General features: G+C 33.7%; 2 protein-coding genes across 6 annotated transcripts; both read right to left on the reverse strand.

The window, feature by feature from the left end:
• Positions 1–1475: 1475 nt before the first annotated feature.
• On the reverse strand, positions 1476–12377 carry LOC112094708 (nuclear cap-binding protein subunit 2-like). Of its 3 annotated transcripts, none has more exons than XM_024176309.1 (10): positions 12154–12377; positions 11938–11979; positions 10967–11076; positions 9998–10221; positions 3165–3303; positions 3042–3075; positions 2729–2839; positions 1975–2028; positions 1787–1890; positions 1476–1659 (listed from the first exon to the last, which is right to left on the reverse strand). In XM_024176309.1, the coding sequence occupies exons 3-10, from the start codon at positions 10982–10984 to the stop codon at positions 1585–1587; spliced, it is 759 nt and encodes a 252-aa protein (XP_024032077.1). In that variant the 5' UTR covers positions 10985–11076; positions 11938–11979; positions 12154–12377; the 3' UTR covers positions 1476–1584. The 3 variants fall into 3 exon arrangements, with proteins under 3 accessions (XP_024032077.1, XP_024032076.1, XP_024032075.1); XM_024176308.1 differs by having other exon boundaries at positions 10967–11045; positions 11882–11979; XM_024176307.1 differs by having other exon boundaries at positions 11882–11979.
• Positions 12378–16409: 4032 nt separating this feature from the next.
• Positions 16410–21051, reverse strand: LOC21402914 (zinc finger CCCH domain-containing protein 18). 3 transcript variants are annotated; one of them, XM_024176327.1, is made up of 8 exons: positions 20944–21051; positions 19314–20211; positions 19056–19223; positions 18768–18947; positions 17553–17629; positions 17278–17448; positions 17009–17129; positions 16410–16903 (listed from the first exon to the last, which is right to left on the reverse strand). In XM_024176327.1, the coding sequence occupies exons 2-8, from the start codon at positions 20195–20197 to the stop codon at positions 16834–16836; spliced, it is 1671 nt and encodes a 556-aa protein (XP_024032095.1). In that variant the 5' UTR covers positions 20198–20211; positions 20944–21051; the 3' UTR covers positions 16410–16833. The 3 variants fall into 3 exon arrangements, with proteins under 3 accessions (XP_024032095.1, XP_010112769.1, XP_024032094.1); XM_010114467.2 differs by having other exon boundaries at positions 16410–16906; XM_024176326.1 differs by lacking the exon at positions 20944–21051 and adding an exon at positions 20488–20520 and having other exon boundaries at positions 16410–16906.
• Positions 21052–21521: the final 470 nt, after the last annotated feature.

Here is a 21521-nt window from a genome sequence, read left to right on the forward strand (position 1 = left end):
ATAGAGAGCAAAAAAGAAGTTTCTGATAAAAATATATCCCATTGCTATCATTTAGCAGCCACCTTGAGTCAATTACGCCGTCGTGCCATATGTCAAAAGACATTGCACTCGTTGCGTGGTGAAGGCAATCTAAACTTAGCTAGTAAATGGCATTTATTAGATGGATTCCCTCAAAAAGTTAGATACGAATTTTATATTTGGCACCCAAAAGTGTAAAAAATATGTTATTTTTATTTATGAACTAATTTATAATATTATTTGTGTTATATCTACTTTTTATTATCGAGTAGTTTTGAAGGTTGTAAAAGTAATATTTTAATTTAGAATAATTTAAACATTAATTCATAATTAAATAAAACGTAAATAAATCAACCCAATAATAATCAAATGTTAAAAATTTAGTATATATTTTGCACTAAATTCACCACCAGCTGAATGATCGTTTTAATGAGATAAATTTAACTTGCTTCTTTCTATAACATGCTTAAGACTAAAGGCTTACTTAATTCAATTTACTGACTATTATCTGAAAAAATTTCATTCATTAATGGCTCATGTTACTTGATGATCAACTTACTTATATTATGAACATCCATTTAAAAGAAGTTTTGGGATTAAAAGGTATTGCTGATCTTGTACAAAAAAAATTATTAAGACAGAAAAGGAATGAGATATATCTATTAGTTTATCAGCTTCTGACATTAATATTAATTTACTTGTTATTGCTATTGCAGGGAGGGTATTTTTCTTCGTGAATTTTGTAAAGAATTGGCTATGCAATCAAATTGGAAATGATTGTAATTAAATTTTTGTTGCACTTATAATTAGTCTTGCTCACAAAATTCTTGATTTTGTCACTGGTTAATGAATCTGTTCATACCTTTATCACGTAAAATAGTCTTGATGTTTTGCATTCCTCCTTATAAGAAGTAAACTCGGTAGACTTTTGACAAAAGCCATGGCCACATTAATGTAACAAATAAATGAACAGTGAGTTACACAGTGTTTCTCTAACCACTTGCACATCTAAAGACAGGGCAGCTCAAGGATAAGGCAGCTAAGGCCGCCTTAGGCGTCACCTTGACTTTATAACAGTAATAAAAGATTGATCAAGTCTTATTAGAATCGGTCTTGTTTTAGTGTACAAAATATTAATCTATTAACAAGGAGAAAATTGTTGATCTTGCCTCTAATGTACGTTGATCAGAATTTTTACCATTTAATTTTTAATAATACTCTTTTAATTAATATAATTATTTGACTAAAAAAGATATTAATCAAGAGTAAGAGATAAAAGTTCAGACTCATATACTCTCATATATATTTATCTCCCGTACATGAAGATTTCTTAAACGTTGGATGCTGTCTAATGTAAAAAGTTTGGATTTCTCCAAAAAGTAAAGAAGCAATCAAATCTGGAAACCATGAACCAGAAGAGGAAAAATCTTTTTGGTTCACTTAAGAGTACAGTTGACTTGTGTTAGGCACAATAATAGTAGTTGCATTAATTATCTGTTATCCTTTTAACACAATGGAATGCACAAACTAAGCTCTAAAATGGAAACGGAGGGAAAACTAATTTTGCTAAGCTCGTCGCTTTCGATCATCTTCCTCTTCATCATCAGAGTCACCACTCTCACGAAACCTTGGATTCTTTTCCTGTTGGATCATATCAATTCGACATAATCAAATACTTTCCTCGAAGAGGGAGGAATACGAAGGATAAATAGAGAACAGAAAAGATAAGTGACTAGGAAATAAAGCCAACACTGTCATCAGAAATTACCGGTCTGGAGTCAGGATCAGAGTTTTTCAGCGATTCATTGTCTGTGTGTCTCTTAGAGGACTCATAACGGCGATCATCATCCCGGAATCTTTTCCGATGATAATCTGCTTTCAAACAATAATTCACAGATATTCAAAAACATGTAAAACAGGTTCATCCAATTATAGAAATGCTGTTGAAGGGAATACCTCTGCCAGGCCGATAAGAACCCCCGTGACCAAGACTTCCGCCTTGTCTACCATCTGCAAGAGAAAAGATGAGCTGCTGAAACTATAATGCGCGATGGAAAGCCTACGATTAGAGCAAGCTCCAATATTTTTCCTTTGGGACGAATGGGGATTAATAATCTTTTTCGTTACAGGGATGGATAACCAAAATGATCCCACTCAACGCCCTCAAGCATGCTTCTATAGGATGAGGAAAGGATCAAATGGACAAATACCATAATTAATGACCGTGACAAACTTGCTGATTTCTATCAAGCCAATGCCATTGAAAAAAATCGAACATTTGAAAGAAGGGTGCGTACATAAAACTATGTATTTATGTGTACATATAATTTTGATCTCAAGTAATTTTTATTTATAGAAGTAAAACGCGTCCCCATTATTCCATGAACGCTTAAAATTTAAATGAGTCCCTACGCATATTTGGACTATTTGGATGAATTGTACGGGAATAAAGATGTATGATCCTATACAGCATCTAGATGTGAGTGCAACTAATCATGCATAAACATCTCAGTAGAGGAAACTATTTGGAAAAATTATGAATAAACTAGAAGCACTCAGTCTTGCTTCAAAAACCTCTAGTACTAGATAAAGCCAAAGAAAAATATTCAACCAAACAAGTCGAGTTTTGACCATTTTAGAGGAAAAAAAAATAGTCAAAGTTTTGAGCAAAAGGCATAATACACAAGTCAAAGCGATCTCTGCAACTTACAGTGAGGTGGCATAACGGGCAGGAAAGAGCCCAGCGATCCAGCACCATAATCTACAAGCTGTCTCTGAGCTTCTAACTCTCTCTGAACTAATTTTCCATAACCACCTCTACGTATAACATATTAAGGAAACTATAGAGGGCCTTTTAACTCACAAGTAAAATAAGATTATGAACTTTGTCTCGTTAAAATAATAATAAAAAGAAAGAAAAAAAGATCTCAAAAGGAACTATATACATCACCAATAAAATCAAATCTCAAGGAAAGATAGAAAACTACAAGTACATTTTTAAAATCTGAAATTCTAAAGGATATCTGGATCATAGTCAGTACGATACTCATCACGCACCTGCAAAATGAATCAAGAAGAAAAGGCTACATGAATCAAGCACACGATTAAAACTTGGTCAATACATGGCATCAGGAATAATAATTCACCTGTCCACCACTTCGACCTCGACCCCACTGCCTGCCCTCTTGGAATCCCCAATCAAAATCCACACGAATAGGACGATCATCAAGGATTGTCCCGCTTATATATTTCACAGCATCGTCAGTATCCTCTCGAGAATAGTATCTGCAAGGACATAATTCTAAAGTAGGAGAAAGAATAGCATCTCTATAAGGTACGAGACACTGATAAACTACAATATGAAACAGTGCTATTGTAGATGGGCAAAATGCGTTTTCAATTGTGACAATCTAAAGATTTATAATTGGAAAAAAATAATAATAAAAAAAAGACGGCACATACACGCGCATATCTACAGATTAAAGAATCTGGACCATGACACAGAAATTGCAGCACTATCAATGTTGATACAAAAATTACAGGTTGGCAAACCAATATAAAAAGGAATAACATAAATTAATAGCAAGTATATGGTAAAAATATTGTATTGAGTTTACAATTGATAGGTTACATTGTATATTTAAATAGGTTTACAAGAGGACTATTCTAGGAAACTATACAAAGACAAATCAGCTAACAGAATCAAATCATCTAAAATAAGTGAGTTTCCTCATTCTAGTTTTGACTCAATCTCCTATATTTACATTCCTGTTTACTTGGTATATTCAATACCGAATATTCCACTTTCCAACACTCCCCCTCAAGCTGACTTGCAGATATCTTCCATTGCTAGCTTGTCTATTAGAAAGTCAAATTGTCTCTTGTGTAGTCCTTTAGTGAGTATGTCTGATGTCTGTTGAGCAGTTGGCACATAGGGAATGCAGATCAGACCATTCTCAACTTTCTCCTTAGTAAAATGCTTGTCCACTTTGATGTGCTTTTTCTATCATGTGGAACTGGGTTATGAGCAATCGAAATAGCAGCCTTGTTGTCGCAATAAACCTTCATAGGAAGAGAAACTGAGTTCTACAAGTCTTCTAATAACCTCTTGATCCACATTGCTTCACAAATACCGTGTGCTAGAGATCTAAACTCGGCCTCAGCACTACTTCATTCTACAACATTCTGTTTTTTTCTTCGCAAGGTTACAAGGTTTCCTCCAACAAAGGTGCAATATCCTGAGGTTGATCGTCTATCTGTACTACTCCCTGCCCAATCAGCATCTATATAGACTTCAACTTGTAGGTTATTACGCTTTCTAAACATTAGACCTCTCTCAGAAGTTCCCTTCAGATATCTCAAAATTATGTAGGCTGCATCAAAGTGTTCCTGTCCTGGTGAATGCATGAATTGACTTATCATGCTCACGGCAAATGCTATGTCAGGACGAGTATGTGACAAGTAGATTAATCATCTCACTAAATGCTGAAATTTATCCCTCTCAATCACATCTTCAGGATTAGCAGGATTGAGTTTCAAGTTAGCTTCAATTGGAGTTTCAGCAGCTTTACATCCCAGAAAACCTGTTTCCTTGAGTAGATCAAGGATGTACTTCCTTTGGTTAACAAAAATTCCTTCTTTTGATCTCGCAAACTCCATAACAAGAAAATATTTCAATGCACCCAGATCCTTAATCTCGAAGTCTTCTTCAACATTACTAGTTCTTCAAGATCATCACCTGTCAAAATTATGTCATCCACATAAACAATTAGGACTGCAATTCTTCCCTGCTCAGAATGTCTATAAAACATGGTATGATCGGCTTGGCTTTGATCATAGCCATTACTCTTTACAGCCTTTCCAAAACGTTCAAACCACGCTCTTGGCGACTGTTTAAGGCCATATAGAGACTTCTTGAGCCTACAAACTTTATCTTGACCAAAAAACTTTTCAAATCCAGGCGGCAGACACATAAATACTTCTTCGTCCAAGTCACCATTAAGAAAAGCATTCTTCGCATCTAACTAGTGTAAAGGCCAGTTGAAATTAGCAGCAAGGGACAATAAAACTTGGATAGAGTGTATCTTGGCAACCGGAGCAAAGGTCTCTTGGTAATCAACTCCATATGTTTAAGTAAATCCCTTAACCACAAGTCTTGCTTTGTATCTCTCTAAACTTCCATCCGCCTTGCATATCATTGTAAACACCCATTTGCACCCAACCGTTTTTTGGCCCCTAGGTAAGTCCACAATCTCCCATGTCCCACTTTTTCTCAAAGCATTCATCTCTTCCATCACTACTGATTTCCAATCGGGATCATCAAGTGCTTCCTGAATGCTTCTCGGAACAAACAAGTTAGAGATTTTGGACATAAAGGCTTTATGATTTTAAGAGAGTTTATCATAGGATAGGTATTTGGCAATCGGATGATTAGTGCAAGAACGGGTTCCTTTCCTAAGAGCTATAGGAATATCAAGATCAGGGAATGTTTTTGCTGGAGACTCATTTGAAGTAGAAACAGTATTAGGCAAAACAAAGTATTATTCGGTAGAGAAGAGTCTAGAGTACCTAAAGTGTTTACCAAATCATTACCCGGGGCATCTGATTGAGTCTGAGCCAAAGGGGCAGTAGGTTCTCTATTTTGACGATTCTTTCTATTAGTATAAACACGAAGCTCTCGTTCTCTAGGAACCGCTGGTAGTATTTCTCCCCCTGTAGAAGATTCAACAATGCCTGGCACGACAGTACTAGGGAGAATAGTATCCCTTTCATCGTAAACTGATATAGTAGGATTAGTGAAAATATTCTCAGGAATCACGGGTTTAGGTAAAGGAGTAGGAGTAATAATATCCCAAAAATTTTCTTCTTCACTTTGTTTCTCCCCTGAAGAATATTAATCTGAAAAAAAAGGTTGATGTTCAATAAAGGATACATCCATGGTAACAAAAATCTTTTTAGTCCTTGGGTTAAAGCATTTATAACCTTTTTTTGTTGGAGCATATCCTACAAAACACATTTTTCTGCCCTTGGATCCAATTTTGACCGTACCTTACTGAATAAGTGAACATAAGCAGTACAGCCAAAGACTTTTAGTGGGAGAGTAGATTGAATACGCGTCTCAGGAAAAAAAAGTTCTTAAATTTTCAAGGGGTGTAGTATAGTTGAGAACACGAGTAGGCATTCTGTTAACTAAATAAGATGCAGTTAAAACAGCTGCCTCCCAAAGATATTTAGGAACATTCATCAAAAATATAATGGCACGAGAGACTTCCAGTAAATGTTTGTTTTTTCTTTCAACAATACCATTTTGTTGAGGTTTATCAACACGAGTAGATTCATGATGAATTCCCTTTTCTCTTAAAAAATTTATAAGAACTTCTTTAAAATATTCGGTGCCATTATCAGTGTGAAGAATTCCAATTTTAGTTTGAAATTGGATTTCAACCATAGTATAAAAATTTTTGAACAAATTCTCAACTTCAGATTTTTTGCTCATTAAATAAACCCAACACAAACGAGTGTGATCATCAATGAAAATCACAAACCATTTTTTTCCTAAAAACGTAAGAATCCTTGTGGGACCCCAAACATCACTATGAATTAAATAAAATGGCTGTGAGGCTTGAAAAGGTCTTGAAGGAAAAATATTTTTATGGCTTTTTGACAATATGCAGTTTTCACAAAAAAAAAACTTAGAACAATCCATAATACGAAATAAAGTAGGAAATAATTTTTAAGATAGGGAAAACTAGGATGCCCTAGTCTATAGTGCCAAAGCATAATTTGATCCTTAATAGGGATAGAACTAATACTACTTAAGCCTTGAGCTTCTTTATTCTTCGAGCCTTCATCTTCAAAATAGTAGAGACCTTCTATCATTTTAGCACTGCCAATCATCTTCCCCAAGTTCTGGTCCTGAATCACACAATGAGATTCAAAGAATGTGACACGACAGTTAGAATCTCTACACAATTTATTCACTGATAAAAGGTTACAGGCAAGTTTTGGTACATGAAGAACGGATTTAAGAGATATGGTTCTAGATAAATTTATTTATCCCTTACCAGCAATGGAAGAATAGGAACCATCTACGATACGAATTTTTTCATGACCAGAACAGGGATTATAAGTGTGAAACAAATGAGAAAAACTTGTCATATGATCAAAAGCTCTTGAATCAATGATCCAAGGAGTGGAATCAAAAAACGAAAGACAAGATAGGACATTTGGTTCACTACCTGTTTGAGCAAGAGAAGCACTAGGAGTACTTAACAAACCAGAGTTAGATTTCAGCAATTTTAGAATATGATCCATCTGCTCTTTGCTAAAGGGAATAGCATCGGTTTCATGTGCTGCTTCATGTGCAGTGGACAAGCGATTGAACCTGCCTTCATGTTTGCCTTTCCAATTTGCTGGTTTACCATGAATCTTCCAGCAGGTGTCAGGTGTATGCCGTGGTTTGTTGCAAAAATCACACCACACACGAGGCCTTTCTTCAACCTTCTTTGGAAAGGATCAACCAGCATTAGCTTCGGCAGCAGCAAGGGCAGAGCCATCAACGGTGCTACTGAGATTCTTCTTACCGAGCATGACAAGACGGTGGCTCTCCTCACGGCGAACTTCAAAAAAAACTTCCCCAATTGAGGGAAGAGGTTGCCTGCCAATTATCCTTCCCCTAACCTCATCAAACTCAACATTAAGACCAATAAGAAATTTAAAAATACAGTTATCTTCTATTGTCTTCTTATAGTAATTGCAATCCTCCAGGGATTTTCATTCATAATCGTTGAATAAATCTAAATCCTGCCAAAGGCGTTTCAGTGAATTAAAATACTTGGTTACACTGTCCTCACCTTGGCGGATTTCTCCGAGTTTCAGCGTTAGTTCATATACTTGAGACTGATTCCCCAAGTATGAGTACATTTGATTGACGTTGTCCCAAAGCTCCTTAGCAATGTGATAGCACATGTAGTTGGAACTGATGTCTTCTTCCATGGAATTCACTAACCAAGTCATCACCATAGAGTTCTCGGCATCCCACGCAGCATAAGTCAGATCCTCAACAACCGGCTCCTTCTTTTCTCCCGTCAGATAACCAATCTTTCCTCTGCCACGGATATACATGCGGACTGACTGGGACCAACGCATAAAGTTCTCTCCATTCAGCCGAATTGTAGTGATTTGGATAGAATGAGAATCGGAGGTGGGAACATGTGTTTCAGAATTTTTGGCCTGATTTACAACAGTGTTTTCAGACACGTTTTTTGTTTCAGAAGTGTTGTCAGACATGGTGGTGGATGACAAAGAGGATTCTGCAAGGGAGTATAGGTTAGGGTTTTTTTTCTGTTCTAGATGGACCGAATTTGCTCTGATACCATAACAGCAAGTATACAACAACAACAACAACAAGCCTTAATCCCAACTTAATTGGGGTCGACTATATGGCTTTCACTTTTCCACGCAGCTCTGTTCGAAATTAGACTTTCCTGAAGGCCTAGATCTAGAATGTCATTCTTAACTACTTCAGTCCACGTAATTCTTGGTCTACCCCTCCCTCTCCTAGTATTAGGTATAAGAATGTCCTCCCAAGCATGAATTGGTTACATTGTATATTTAAATAGGAATACAAGAGGACTATTCTAGGAAACTATACAAAGACAAATCAGCGAATCAAATCAAATCATCTAAAATAAGTAAGTTTCCTCATTCTAGTTTTGACTCAATCTCCTATATTTACATTCATGTTTACTTGGTATATTCAATACCGAATATTCCACTTTCCAACATAAATCAGACAAGCAAACGGCCAAAATTTGCAGAACACATGCTGCAGTATTAGAGTTTCAAAGTTTCCTTAAGGCCTAGATCTAGAATGTCATTATTAACTACTTCGGTCCACGTAATTCTTGGTCTACCCCTCCCTCTCCTAGTATTAGGTATAAGAATGTCCTCCCAAGCATGAATTGGTTACATTGTATATTTAAATAGGAATACAAGAGGACTATTCTAGGAAACTATACAAAGACAAATCAGCTAATAAAATCAAATCATCTAAAATAAGTAAGTTTCCTCATTCTAGTTTTGACTCAATCTCCCATATTTACATTCATGTTTACTTGGTATATTCAATACCGAATATTCCACTTTCCAATATAAATCAGACAAGCAAACAACCAGAATTTGCAGAACACATGCTACAGTATTAGAGTTTCAAAGTTTCCTTAAGGCCTAGATCTAGAATGTCATTCTTAATTACTTCGGTCCACGTAATTCTTATTCTACCCCTCCCTCTCCTAGTATTAGGTATAAGAATGTCCTCCCAAGCACGAACTGGTTACATTGTATATTTAAATAGGAATACAAGAGGACTATTCTAGGAAACTATACAAAGACAAATCAGCTAATCAAATCAAATCATCTAAAATAAGTAAGTTTCCTCATTCTAGTTTTGACTCAATCTCCTATATTTACATTCATGTTTACTTAGTATATTCAATACCGAATATTCCACTTTCCAACATAAATCAGACAAGCAAACGGCCAGAATTTGCAGAACACGTGCTGCAGTATCAGAGTTTCAAAGTTTGGCTCTTCAAGGCATTGGAAAACTATAACGCACTCTGATTCTTAGAAAACCATATTGCACTCTAATTCTAAAAAACACCATGATTGCAACTTCAATAGACTAAGAAACTACTGTAGCAGGAACTGCATACATATATCACCCAAAGAATAAAAATTAATTGGAACGTATCCAGTTCTTAATACAATATTTTCAGGTTTTTTTTTTTTTTGACAGAATAGGCCTTCAGCATGCGAGAAAACATTACTTATTACAACAAGTTATAGTTTAAAGACTCATTCTAAGAGAACATCAATAACAATTTTACGAATTGCAAAATGATTCACTTCGAAGGCGTCAACAACCTCTTTTAGTAAGGACAAGGTATTAAGGATTTTAAGAGGAATGAAGACTTACAGTACAAAACAAAAACCACAAGGCGTTTTTGAATTCTTATCCAATCCCATAATTATCTTCTTAATTTCTCCAGCACGGGAGAAAAGCTCATAAACTTGCTCTTCTGTTGTATAAAAGGACATATTCCCAATGTAGACAGTAGTTGAGGCCAGAAGTGCTTGTTCAAATTCCTCTTGTGATCCAGGAAATCTTCTATCCCGATATACTGAAAGCTTGGCTGGATCCTAAAGACAAAATAAACAAAGAAAATTTATCAAAATGCAGATGAAACAAGAGTAATTATGACAAAACACGCAGACATAAATAATATTTTTTTTTTAAAAAGGAAGAAGAAGCTAGAAATGGTTCTTTGAAACACGATTCCTCAAAGAAAAGTATAATCTGGCCAAGTTAAACCACGAAAACTGCACTATGATTTTTTCTTTTTAAGTCAAAGAGCCATTGCCAAATTAAATCTAAAACTCTTATGGATGCAGAAGAAATTTGCGTAGAAAAAATAAATAAATAAACAAGAATAATTATGAATATGAAACTGTTTAGTTTACCAATCCATCCCAAAAGCTTAAGCCTTTAGGAGGTGGGCCAACAATAGTTTTATATTTTAACACTCCCCCTCACGTATGGGCTGGACAATGGGCAATCGTACGGGTAAATTAATTAGAGCCCAACACATGAATATTTAAGCCCGAGATATATTAAAAACCCAACACATTATGACAATTTAAATGGGGATAAAGAGTGCAATTAGAGGGGTTTGAACGCAGGACCTCCTGCTCTGATACCATGTTAGTTTACCAATCCATCCCAAAAGCTTAAGCTTTTAGGAGGTGGGCCAACATGAGAAAGCAGAAGCAATTACTAAACTAAACTTTGAAAGAAATTGGCTAAAAACCTCAAAAAACTTCTATCAAATTGCAATATAATTTATATTTTAATCGGAAACAAATATGAAATGATACAAAACCTTACCTTGAATAGAGAAGCCATCACAGGTCGTAAATTGGGACAGGAAAAAAAGTTCGAGAACCAGCTCCAAAATCAGCCAAATCTACACCGCAAATTTCAAAGCTACTTCATTTCTACCAAAAATAAGATTTCCAAGTCAAAAGTACAGAAAAATTGCTCATAAATAGACGTACGGCATTAAAAAGCCTAAAATCGCAAAATAAAATCGTTTCTAGTAAGGGTAAAGAAGAGAAATGGATTATTTACCTTTTCGTACCCTACCTATCTTTCAGGTTTATTCAGAAAATAAACCCTCAGTTTCTTGTGTCATCAAAGATATACCATTAAATTTTATTTAATACGTCAATCCTTATCTTTTTCCCGGTCAACACTCGATTTTGACCTCAAAATGCCTAAAAATGCCCTTAAAAAAACAAAAAAAAATTCTAAAAAAAACAACAACAACTTAAATAGTTTTCAACACTTGCAATATATTAACATCAACTTTTATTGCACTAAAACATAAAGCACAAGCATCATACTGAACATCAGAAAGTTAAATAAGCAAAAGACCAATAAACGCGAGTTTAAACATTGAGTCCGTTGCTTCCAAAAATAAAAAATAAATCCAAACTTACTCTTTGTTTTATTTCATTGTCATAACAGTTGGACTAATCTTGTTAAATCTCAGCCCATTCAACTTCCATTCACTAGAGCAAATTGACTCAGAATCGATGAAACCGTTACGAAATAATGGAAACAAAGAAAGCTGCTCACTGGGGACTTTAATCAAACACTTAGAGGGCAGAGCCAAAAACAACACTCCCAAGCAATTTTAACACACAAGCATTCATTTCCTCACAAATTTCAACAACTTTCCCAACGGACCCCATTATCAAAACAAATCAACTTCATCAAATTAACACATAAAATGCACACCTTTCTCCACACCCAAATGCTCAACGCAACTTTCTTCACAAATCTGTCAGACTAACCTCCAAAAACCAAACGCCTAACTCCAACCTCGCTTCTGTCGGCTGTTAGAGAGAAACAAAGGGCCAACTTAAACAAAACAAAACTTGAACAAAATGAAGGTTTCAATAAAAATCAAACTTTCAGAGCTATGGCAGGGGGAAAAAATGCAAGACATTTTTCACAAAGAAACTAAACTTGAACAAAGTAAAATGAAAAATTCAAAGCTGAGAAGGTACCTGGTCTTGGCGAAGAGCGAGAGGCGGCGTTAGGGCTGGTTCCGAAGAAAATCTCCAAATTCGAAACTGAAATTTTGGGAGAGGATTCTGGTCTTGTGCGATTTTCTGTTTGGAAGCTTAGATTCTAAAAACAGTCTGACAGTACAGTCCGGTCTTTCTGAGTGCGTTACGTGAGAGAGACGAAAGCCTATGGAGTGTTTGCGTTACCAAAAAAAAAACGCACCGATGTTGTACTCAACTATAAAATCTTTTCGGTCTTCCATCATTTTTAATACAAATGCTAATGTGAAATTATACATTTAATATTAAAAATTATAATATAATATTTAATTTTAATTTTATTCTAATATTTTATGTTATTTAAAATATTAAATTTATTTTTTTTATAATTATTAAGATTTAAAAATTATAAAAGTAAATTTTTATTTTTAAAATAATTAAAAAATACAAAAATCACGTTAATTATATAAAAAAAAATAAACATTTCAACCAATAGTAATTAAATATTAAATTTCTTATATGTTATATTTGGTGAGAAATATATCACAAATTATAACATATAGAAAATTTTGTATAATAAATAACATTACATTAGAGAGTGTTTTTTACACTCAAATGTTAAATTTATAATCAACACATTAATTATAGTATTACATGCTCTTAGCCTGTGTAGACGTTTTATAGCATTTTGGAAATGATTTGTTTTAAGTATAAATTTTTTACGATATGGGTCTGGGTATGTTTCTAAAAATGTATATTATAGCTTTAGTTAGAAAATAAAAATGAAAATGTGAAAAAAACACACGTTCAACCATTTTTTATTTTCTTAACAAAAACTATTTTGTTAATTTTTGTTTCTGTTCTCGTTTTCACAAATGCTATTTAGAAACTCTTTTTATTTTCGTGTTTTAAAAGACATGTAGAAACATTTAAAAAAAAGATACAAACAGTACTAAACGATACTAGTTTTCCTTTTATTTTTACCAATTGGATATGCATGTGTGTATTCGGTTTGTTAAAGTTTTTGGAAATATAAATCTAAAATATTTAAGTAGAGCACATTTAATAGTTAAAAAAAGTTTTGTGGAATAATTAGACAGTAATTTATTTAAGAGTACATATAATTAAATAGTACTTAAGAAGATTGGAGATAAAAAAAATATTTAAATAGGAATATATTAAGCTCAATACATAAAAAAAAAAAAAAAAATAGAAGCCACACAATAGGAGAAATGAAACGCATGGACGAAACAATTACTTTAATGATATTAGGAAAAGAAAATAATTTATGAGGATTACTTTTGAGGTTATAATATTTTAAGGATTATAAGAAAAAGATAAGAATTTCAATACAAATATCCTTTTTTGAATTTTTTTCATTAATGACTGCAGTTGGTAAAATTACAAAAATCTATGTTTTTATAACTTATCAGCCAATCACTAATTGATCTTAGTTTACCACTGATGAATTCAATGATTCTTCATTATTAATAATATCAGTTAATAATTAACCAAAATAAATTAATAATTAATTAATTTTAATTAATAAATTATGATTTTATTATTGATAAATTATTGTGGGTCAATTGTTGATTGACTCTTTAAACAAGACCAATTTTGTAAAATAAAAAAAGTTCAATTATTTTTGTAATATAGAAAAAGTTTGGCTATTTATAAAAAAAGTGGTAAAAATATGTAGACACGTGTTTGGGCCAAATAAGTTCTAATAGGGAAAAATAAGAAAAAGGATATTTCAAGGAGGGATGGTAAAAAATTATAAATAAAATTGAAAAAAAAAGATATTTATGTCACTTTTTTTTGTTATTTTTTATATTAATTATTTAATATGTAAATTCTACTCTCTCATTTTTTATTTAAATAAATAAAATAATAAAATTTATGTATCAATTAATAAATATAAATAATAAAAAGAATAATATTAATATTTCCCTTTACCTTAAGCAAAAGTAACGATTCTCTTAAAAAACACAGCATTCCCAAACTCACTCATTCACGGTCAAGTTGAAATGGTGAAGCTAGAAACGAAGGTACGTCAGATGGAGATGTCAGATGGGGCTGTGTTGGGGTGGAAACGACAGTGGAATGCTAATGTCCCAAATAAGATTTACGTCTCGTTTACTTAACAGATTTGAGTTTTCAATTCGAGTTGAGATGTGATATTTTTTTAGAGCTTTTCACTGTAACAAAAAAAGTTAAATGTAACATTTTTTGAGAATTTTTTATTGTAAAAACTTAAAATTAAAAGATCAAACCGGTGAAATGAGCGATGCCTTAAGATACAGGCATGGCGTGCATGCAATGGAGCTCTCCTAACTAGTTCCCAGTTGTGCTGTCGTGGACGTGGAATTGACATTTGAAAGGTTTTTTATAGGCTCATTTAATTTGTTAATTTGAGCTTTCAATTTAAATTGAGATGTAATTATATATGAAAATTTTTTATTATAATAAAAAAATTAAATATGATTATTTTTTAAAATTTTTTATCGTAATAAAAATTTTAAATTTTAAATTTAAATCGATAAAATAAATTATGATCCCGTTCATTTCGCCGATTCGAGTTTAGAATTTGAATTTTACTACAGTAAAAAGCTCTCAGAAACAGTCACATCTAACTTTTTTACTATAGTAAAAAACTCTCACATAAAATCACATCTCAACTCGAATTATAAACTCGAACCAGCGAAGTGAACGGGCCTTCTATATTTATAAATGTTTGTTGGCATTGGAATATGTGTAATGGATGACAAGGGGCGTGTGTATTGCGCAGCTGCTGTACGGATCCCTGGAAAATTCACTCCTGACACAGCGAAATGTACTGCGGTTCAAGAAGGAACCTGTTTTGTCACTGGTGAATGATTGGGTTGTTGAGTCGGATGTTATCAGCAACGTTAACAGTCCCGAGAGCCTCTGAACCTTCAATCATTGATGATGTCCGCGAGGCTATTTTAAAAGCCAACATTTGCTAATTTGATGGCCCATTTTTTAGTTAATTTTGCATGTTCTACTAATTCTGTCTTCGCCTTATTTTATTAGCTCTTTTGTACTTGTTGGCGTTGCAATTTAGTAAATAAAATTTCAGGTGTCTTCTAAATAAAATGGTCTAAAATATATAGCAAAAATTAAAAAGGGCATAAAGCAACACTAATAATGGACAGAATATCAAAAGACATTGGGATCCAATAAGACATGATTGCAAATAAAATAGGAAGATTTTTAAATACGTTTTGCGTATTAGTATGTTAGATTTTTTTATAAATTTGTACATTTTTTATTTTTATATAATTTTATGCAGATTTAACGGACAAAAAATTTAACTTATTGATACGTTAACATACCGAAAAAAAATCCCAATAAAATAAAGTTATTTTCACAACTCCTATTTTATCACTCCAAGTGCATCCACAAACTACTTATAGCATTTTCACTGTCCTGTTTTGATAAATTGTCTTCTAAATTTTTTATTCTCATAACTTATCATCAAAACTTGCCAAATTTTAAAATATGGACCCAATCGATAAAACCCATTAAATTAGTGATGAAAATACATGTACCCAAAATGATAACACTGATAAAATGTGATGAAAGTACACCATCCCTATTATTTGATGTATGAAGAACATTTCTTGAATTTTTTATTTTGGCACTGAATTTTGTGGTTTGGCAAATTGCCTCCCTTAACTTTAGATTTTGGTAATTATTCTCTTTCATCTCATGCTCAATTTAACCGGCGTTATGAATTTGAGCCACATTGCAAAGTTCGACGGGTTCAAATGCTAATTACCAAAACTAAAAATTCATGCAACAATTTGTCAAAGCACAAAAATTATAGAGGGTAAGTGCCCAAATCCCATTTTATAAAGTTCTACCTCTTAACAGTCTGCCACATATAATAACGACTAAATGAACATGTACGTTTAGAGAGACCAAATCCTTCATATTTCAAGTATGGTTAGTCTGAATTTAACGCTGATTCACTTTTAGAGAGAGAGAGAGAGAGAGAGAGAGAGAGAAAGAGAGAAGGAAAAAAAAAAAAGATAACATTGTCATGCTTATGCTATTTTAATTTCTAGAGCAATAATAGCATGAGTCCGTGTTCGATCAAAGTCACAGGCCGACCAAAAGAATAAAACATGAAATCATATGTAATTTAAAGATCATAATCAAAACAATTGATGCATCCCAAATATGAACAAAGGTAAACATAAACTTTCTATAAATTTTTAGTGTCACTTGTTTCTCAAGTTTGCAAAGATCACTAAACAATTCTTCTCTATTCTTGCAATCTTTCTTTTTCCACTACTTTCTTTCTTCTTCAACTAGAAACATACTATATTAGATTCTATCCTAAAACCCACAAGCTTTCTTGCTTGCCTGCTGTGACTATACTTATGAAAAACCTGTTACATGTTTACCTTTCTGTACCAAATTATTTGCAATCTTCTTCTCCACCAGAACTACTAACCTGAAGAAGAACCTCAATTGTGGTTTCTCTTTCAGTTTGTATAAACTACTATGTAGCTGATCTATCCATAAGCTCAAGGCGACTCGAATAAATTGTAAAGCGAAGAAAAAGAAAGTCCTGTTGTATCAAACCCCAGAATTAGTCTTGAAATCCAGTTCTCTATCTCTATACTCCCTGCTGTATGTTTGATGGGAGATCTATGTAACCGTCAATATGCCACTCCCTATGGCAGATGCGAACGGGCTCTCCGGAAGGTTAAGTCCTTGGCTGCTGAAAGGAAAGAAGGAATATACATACAAAAAATAAAAATTAAAAAAATGGAAAGATGGTACAAGCTATATGAGTGATGTAAAAAGGCATCTATAGGTTTACCTATCCTGTTCATTGCATTTAGTACTAATATGAACCAGTTCCTTTTCTTCACTGGTGGAAGCATTGTTCAAAACATCCAACAAATAGCTAAAACGCTCAGCGTATGGAAATTCTGCTTGTTCTGTACGGGATACAGCACCGAAGATGAAATGAGAAATAGTATGGAAACTCGGGTCAAGGTAGAATAAAAGGACAAAAAATTGCAAGAAACACAAACCAGATGGAAAAATTGTTATATGTAGATTGAAAATGTGAAGCATCAAACCTACCCTCAGGAAGCTTCAACTCATCCATAGAGTAGCCATAATAAGATCGATGCGACGAGGGTTTAGCAGTCAAGTTCATTTCTGAGAAACATCTTCTATCAAGTTTGAAACCTTCCTCGTTATCCAACATTAGGTGCTTTCTTAGGAATCTTGGCTTACCATAATCCCTTGGCACTAAAAAATTCAGAGAAACAAACTGCTTAAGATAAAAGGAAACAAAAGATAAAGAAAATGTGCTGCATAATGACATGTCTAAATTTCAACCAAAATTTACTCACACGAGTGGAACTCTGAATCTCCATCCATGAAGTGTTGATCGCAGCATGAAGCATGCAACATTTTCTCCGCAAATTTCCTACAGCATGGTAAATACTTCAAACCATTAAAACTCGTTGAAGAATGCATTGAGGAGACTACATGGAAATGCAATCGAAATACAAACAAAGAAAAACACGACACTACTAAGGTACGGAAAAATGTAGACAAAATTACAATAATAAAAATATAAAATAAAACCTAGTTAAGCGAATCAAATTATGATTTCTCCAAAATAGGTTTCAGAAGCAGGAAGCTTACTAAAATAAAATGGGGAATTCTTTGGTAAGGTATTGAAAAAAGAAAATGCTACAGCCAGAGCACAATTTTGATATGATTATGACATGATCATGTTTTGCTAAATTGTCATAATTTTCTTAATTTAATATGATTATGACGTGATCTACTGTTTAAAAACTGTGTTCTACTGATAGAGTATTTTTTTTATACTCCACCACAGATTCATGGAATTCACAATATTTATATATATATATTGCGTGGGTGTGTGTGGGTGGGTGGGTGTCTAAGGAGAATCTCTCTACAAATGACTTCACCACAACCATCCTAGATCACCATAAGTGAAAATATTCTAAGACAATGTTACAAGGAAAATAACTAATCAAAAAGGTGCATTATTAGTCAATTTTAAAGGACAAAAGCCAGCTGCAAGATCAAAGATGAAAAGAAAGCTCAAGAACCAAGATGCTTTCTAAGTCAATATTCTAAAGGTCAACTACTGTGACTGTCTTCTATATTCAGTCCGGCATCATTAGTGTTCCATCTCTAAAGTAATGGCAACCATTGTCCCACATTGTCAACCAAGTAAAAAGATGCTTTGCGGTTGGGAGAAAAACAACTTGAAAGATAGAATCGAAAACAAATTCCAGCTTCCAAGAAACACCAAAGAAAAGGAACTGGAAAGATTCAGACATGTTCAAGACAACATATGAATGAAATTGTGCCAATTGTGAAAAGAGGTTTGAGCATGCATATGAATAACTAAAGACGGGAATGAAAAGCTCAGAATCTATATTACAATATCAAAACGGCTTAAAAACGTTTCATCAATAGTTACTGATGTGATTATTCTTTACTTTACTAGCTTAGATGTAACAACACCAGATCAAACCGTCAAGAAAAGACAACAACAACACAACATAAGAAATAAAACTACTCACCTATCAACAAGCCTCGACTTTTCCCTGTAAGGTTTTACTAGAACACGAGCCCCGCATACGAAATGAGGATTCCCTTTCGATAAAATCTGCCTGACCGTTTCTGGATAAACAAAGGTAACAAAGCCAAACATTCTCTTTTGTTGACATGGAATTCTTACATCTTGAACAGGCCCAAATTTGCTGCAACAAAATAATAATAATAATAATGAGAAATGGTAATGAATTTAATATATTATATTAGGAAAAAAAAAATGTTTAGCTCCCAATAGAATACTCAATCACCCTTACTTGAAATAGTTGGAAACATCTTGCTCTGTGAAAGTACTCTCAGCGGGAAAAGTAAGATAAATCTGTCTAGAACCAGAAACAATTACACCAGGTTCATTTTTCTCACCAGCATAATCTAAATATCTAGGAACATCTTCTGCCAATATGACTGAATGTTGCCCATGAGGCCTGTAAATATTAACTTCAAATGTTAAGCAATTACAGAAAAACAATTTACGTTTCAACTTAAAACTCCAAACACAAAAACTATAAAAACACCTGTCAACGATACGAATGCTGTGCTTCAATCTTGCGAGGAGCTTCGTCAGACTATAGCCAGTCTTACCATGCCTTTGGCTCTCTGTAAGGTACCCTTCAGCCTGAAGAGACCTTCCATATTTCTCATAATACATCATTGGCAACGAGGCAATCGATACCGGAGATCCTATCCTCGATCTCAAAAGCTCGACTATCTCCATCTCCAGCCTCTCAAGAGTGCCAGGTGAGATGGCTTGCTCATCATTTGGAACCTCGTTTGAAACAATCCGCGGAAAGCTTTCTGGCAAAGGATGGCCATGGAAGTACTTGCAGTTGGTTCCATGCTTACAATGCCCCTTATTGAAGTAATGGCAGACCTTAACAGGAAATTCCGACAAGCTCGGAGATCTTCGACTGGCTCTTAACCCCAATGCCAGTTCAGGGTAATAGTAACCACTAGAAAAGTCAGAACTAACTGAACAAGCAGATTCTAGTGGATCTTCCAAACTCAACAAGTGAAGTTGATTTTGGAGATGAAAATTTTCAGCAGTCGAATCGACATATCCTTGATTTATGACTTCAGCATTGTGATCCCAGTAATAATTAGGCCTTGCTGAGACAGGGGTGTAGGATTGGAACTGCAAAGGAATGTCCAAGACCGGGATTTGATTCACCTGAGAAGGCGAAATCGGAGCAGGAACCGGTGATTTGGATGATAAGCCGAGCTCGGTTTTGGCTCTAGTTATCAAAGAATGCATCAAATTATCCGGGCTGAAAGCCAACCGAATCATGTCACGCTCACCGTGGTCTTGAAGCAGAAGATACCCAATTATCTTAGACACATTTTCAGGTTCTAGTTTCTGAATTCTATTGTACACTATCTTTGTAGACTCCGAAAAATCCATCTCAATTATCAACCCTGAATGTGAAATACAGATCAAGAATACAATATTACTCAAACAAAGTAATATATATGTACACAGAAATTCAATCATTATACAGAAATAAGTCAAAAATATATATTATTTTTTCCCTTCTTTTATATGCTAAGAAAGGAAAGAGAATTCCAGGCAAGATTTTACCAAAAAAAGCGAAACTGAATGTGACCAAATAATAACTAGTTCTAGAAAAACAACTTCAGCAACAAAAACAAAAATTTACTTTTTCAATTCATTTACGCGTAAATAATACTAACCACCAAACACCCAAATGGACCATGTTTTCTGGAAATCCGCCTTTCTTCAGAAGAAATCTATGAACTTGTTAAATAACAAATACCATAAAAATGTAAACCAGAAAACAATTTTATAGTACAAATAAATCAAAATGGGAAAAAAAATCAAAACATTGAAATTGTAAACTTTCCATGTCCAACTTGCGACGAATCCAGTAACAATACGAAGGAGAGAAGAAACAAAATAAATAAATAAATAAGCCCCCTTAAGCACTCAAATCTCAGTACCAAAATAAAGAAGTATGAGATTTTTCTGAAGAATTCATCCTTTGGAGTTGCACTAAACAAAAAAAAGAAAAAATTGAAACCGCCGTTTTGAAACATCTTTGATAAACCCACACATAAAAAAAAATCTCAAATAAAAAACACGACATGCAAATTAAAGAAACCATTTTTGAAAGGATGTGAAATACCCACCAAAGTTTTTGAAGATGAAAAAGAAGAAGTCAAATGAACTCCATAACAGCCATGTTTACTCAATAATCACTCTCTACCCTTTTTTTCTTTTCTTCTTTTCTTACGACACCAACGACACCATTCTCTTCAGAAAAGCAAAAATGACAGAAAGGATAGCTTTTAAAGGGCGCCTTGTTTTTAGTTCAAATCAACACACGTAAAAATCTCCCACTTTAAATCTCATGGAGGAAATTACAAAATAAATAATTAAATAATTAGATATCAAGTAATTCAATTGATTATCTTGTTTAATTTGGATTTAAGCTTACACCTCTTTCAGTTATTTGCCACTCTAAACTTGTAATTTTTAATTTTTTAATTTGTTTTTGGCAAAAAATGACATTTTTTCTTGTCTAGACAACTTTTAATAAAAAAGGAAATTACAGGTTGTACTTCTCATCACAGAGAATTGCGGCAATTTATAGGAAAAGCGCCCGGATTTCCGAAACAACTTACCCTGAAATGTCGAAAACGCCATGGATTAACTTTGAAAGAGTCCATATTAGTTATTCTTTTTATATTCCTTGAAAAAGAAAAAA

Source organism: Morus notabilis, unplaced genomic scaffold, assembly GCF_000414095.1.
Source record: "Morus notabilis unplaced genomic scaffold, ASM41409v2 Scaffold24, whole genome shotgun sequence".
Lineage (NCBI taxonomy): Eukaryota > Viridiplantae > Streptophyta > Magnoliopsida > Rosales > Moraceae > Morus > Morus notabilis.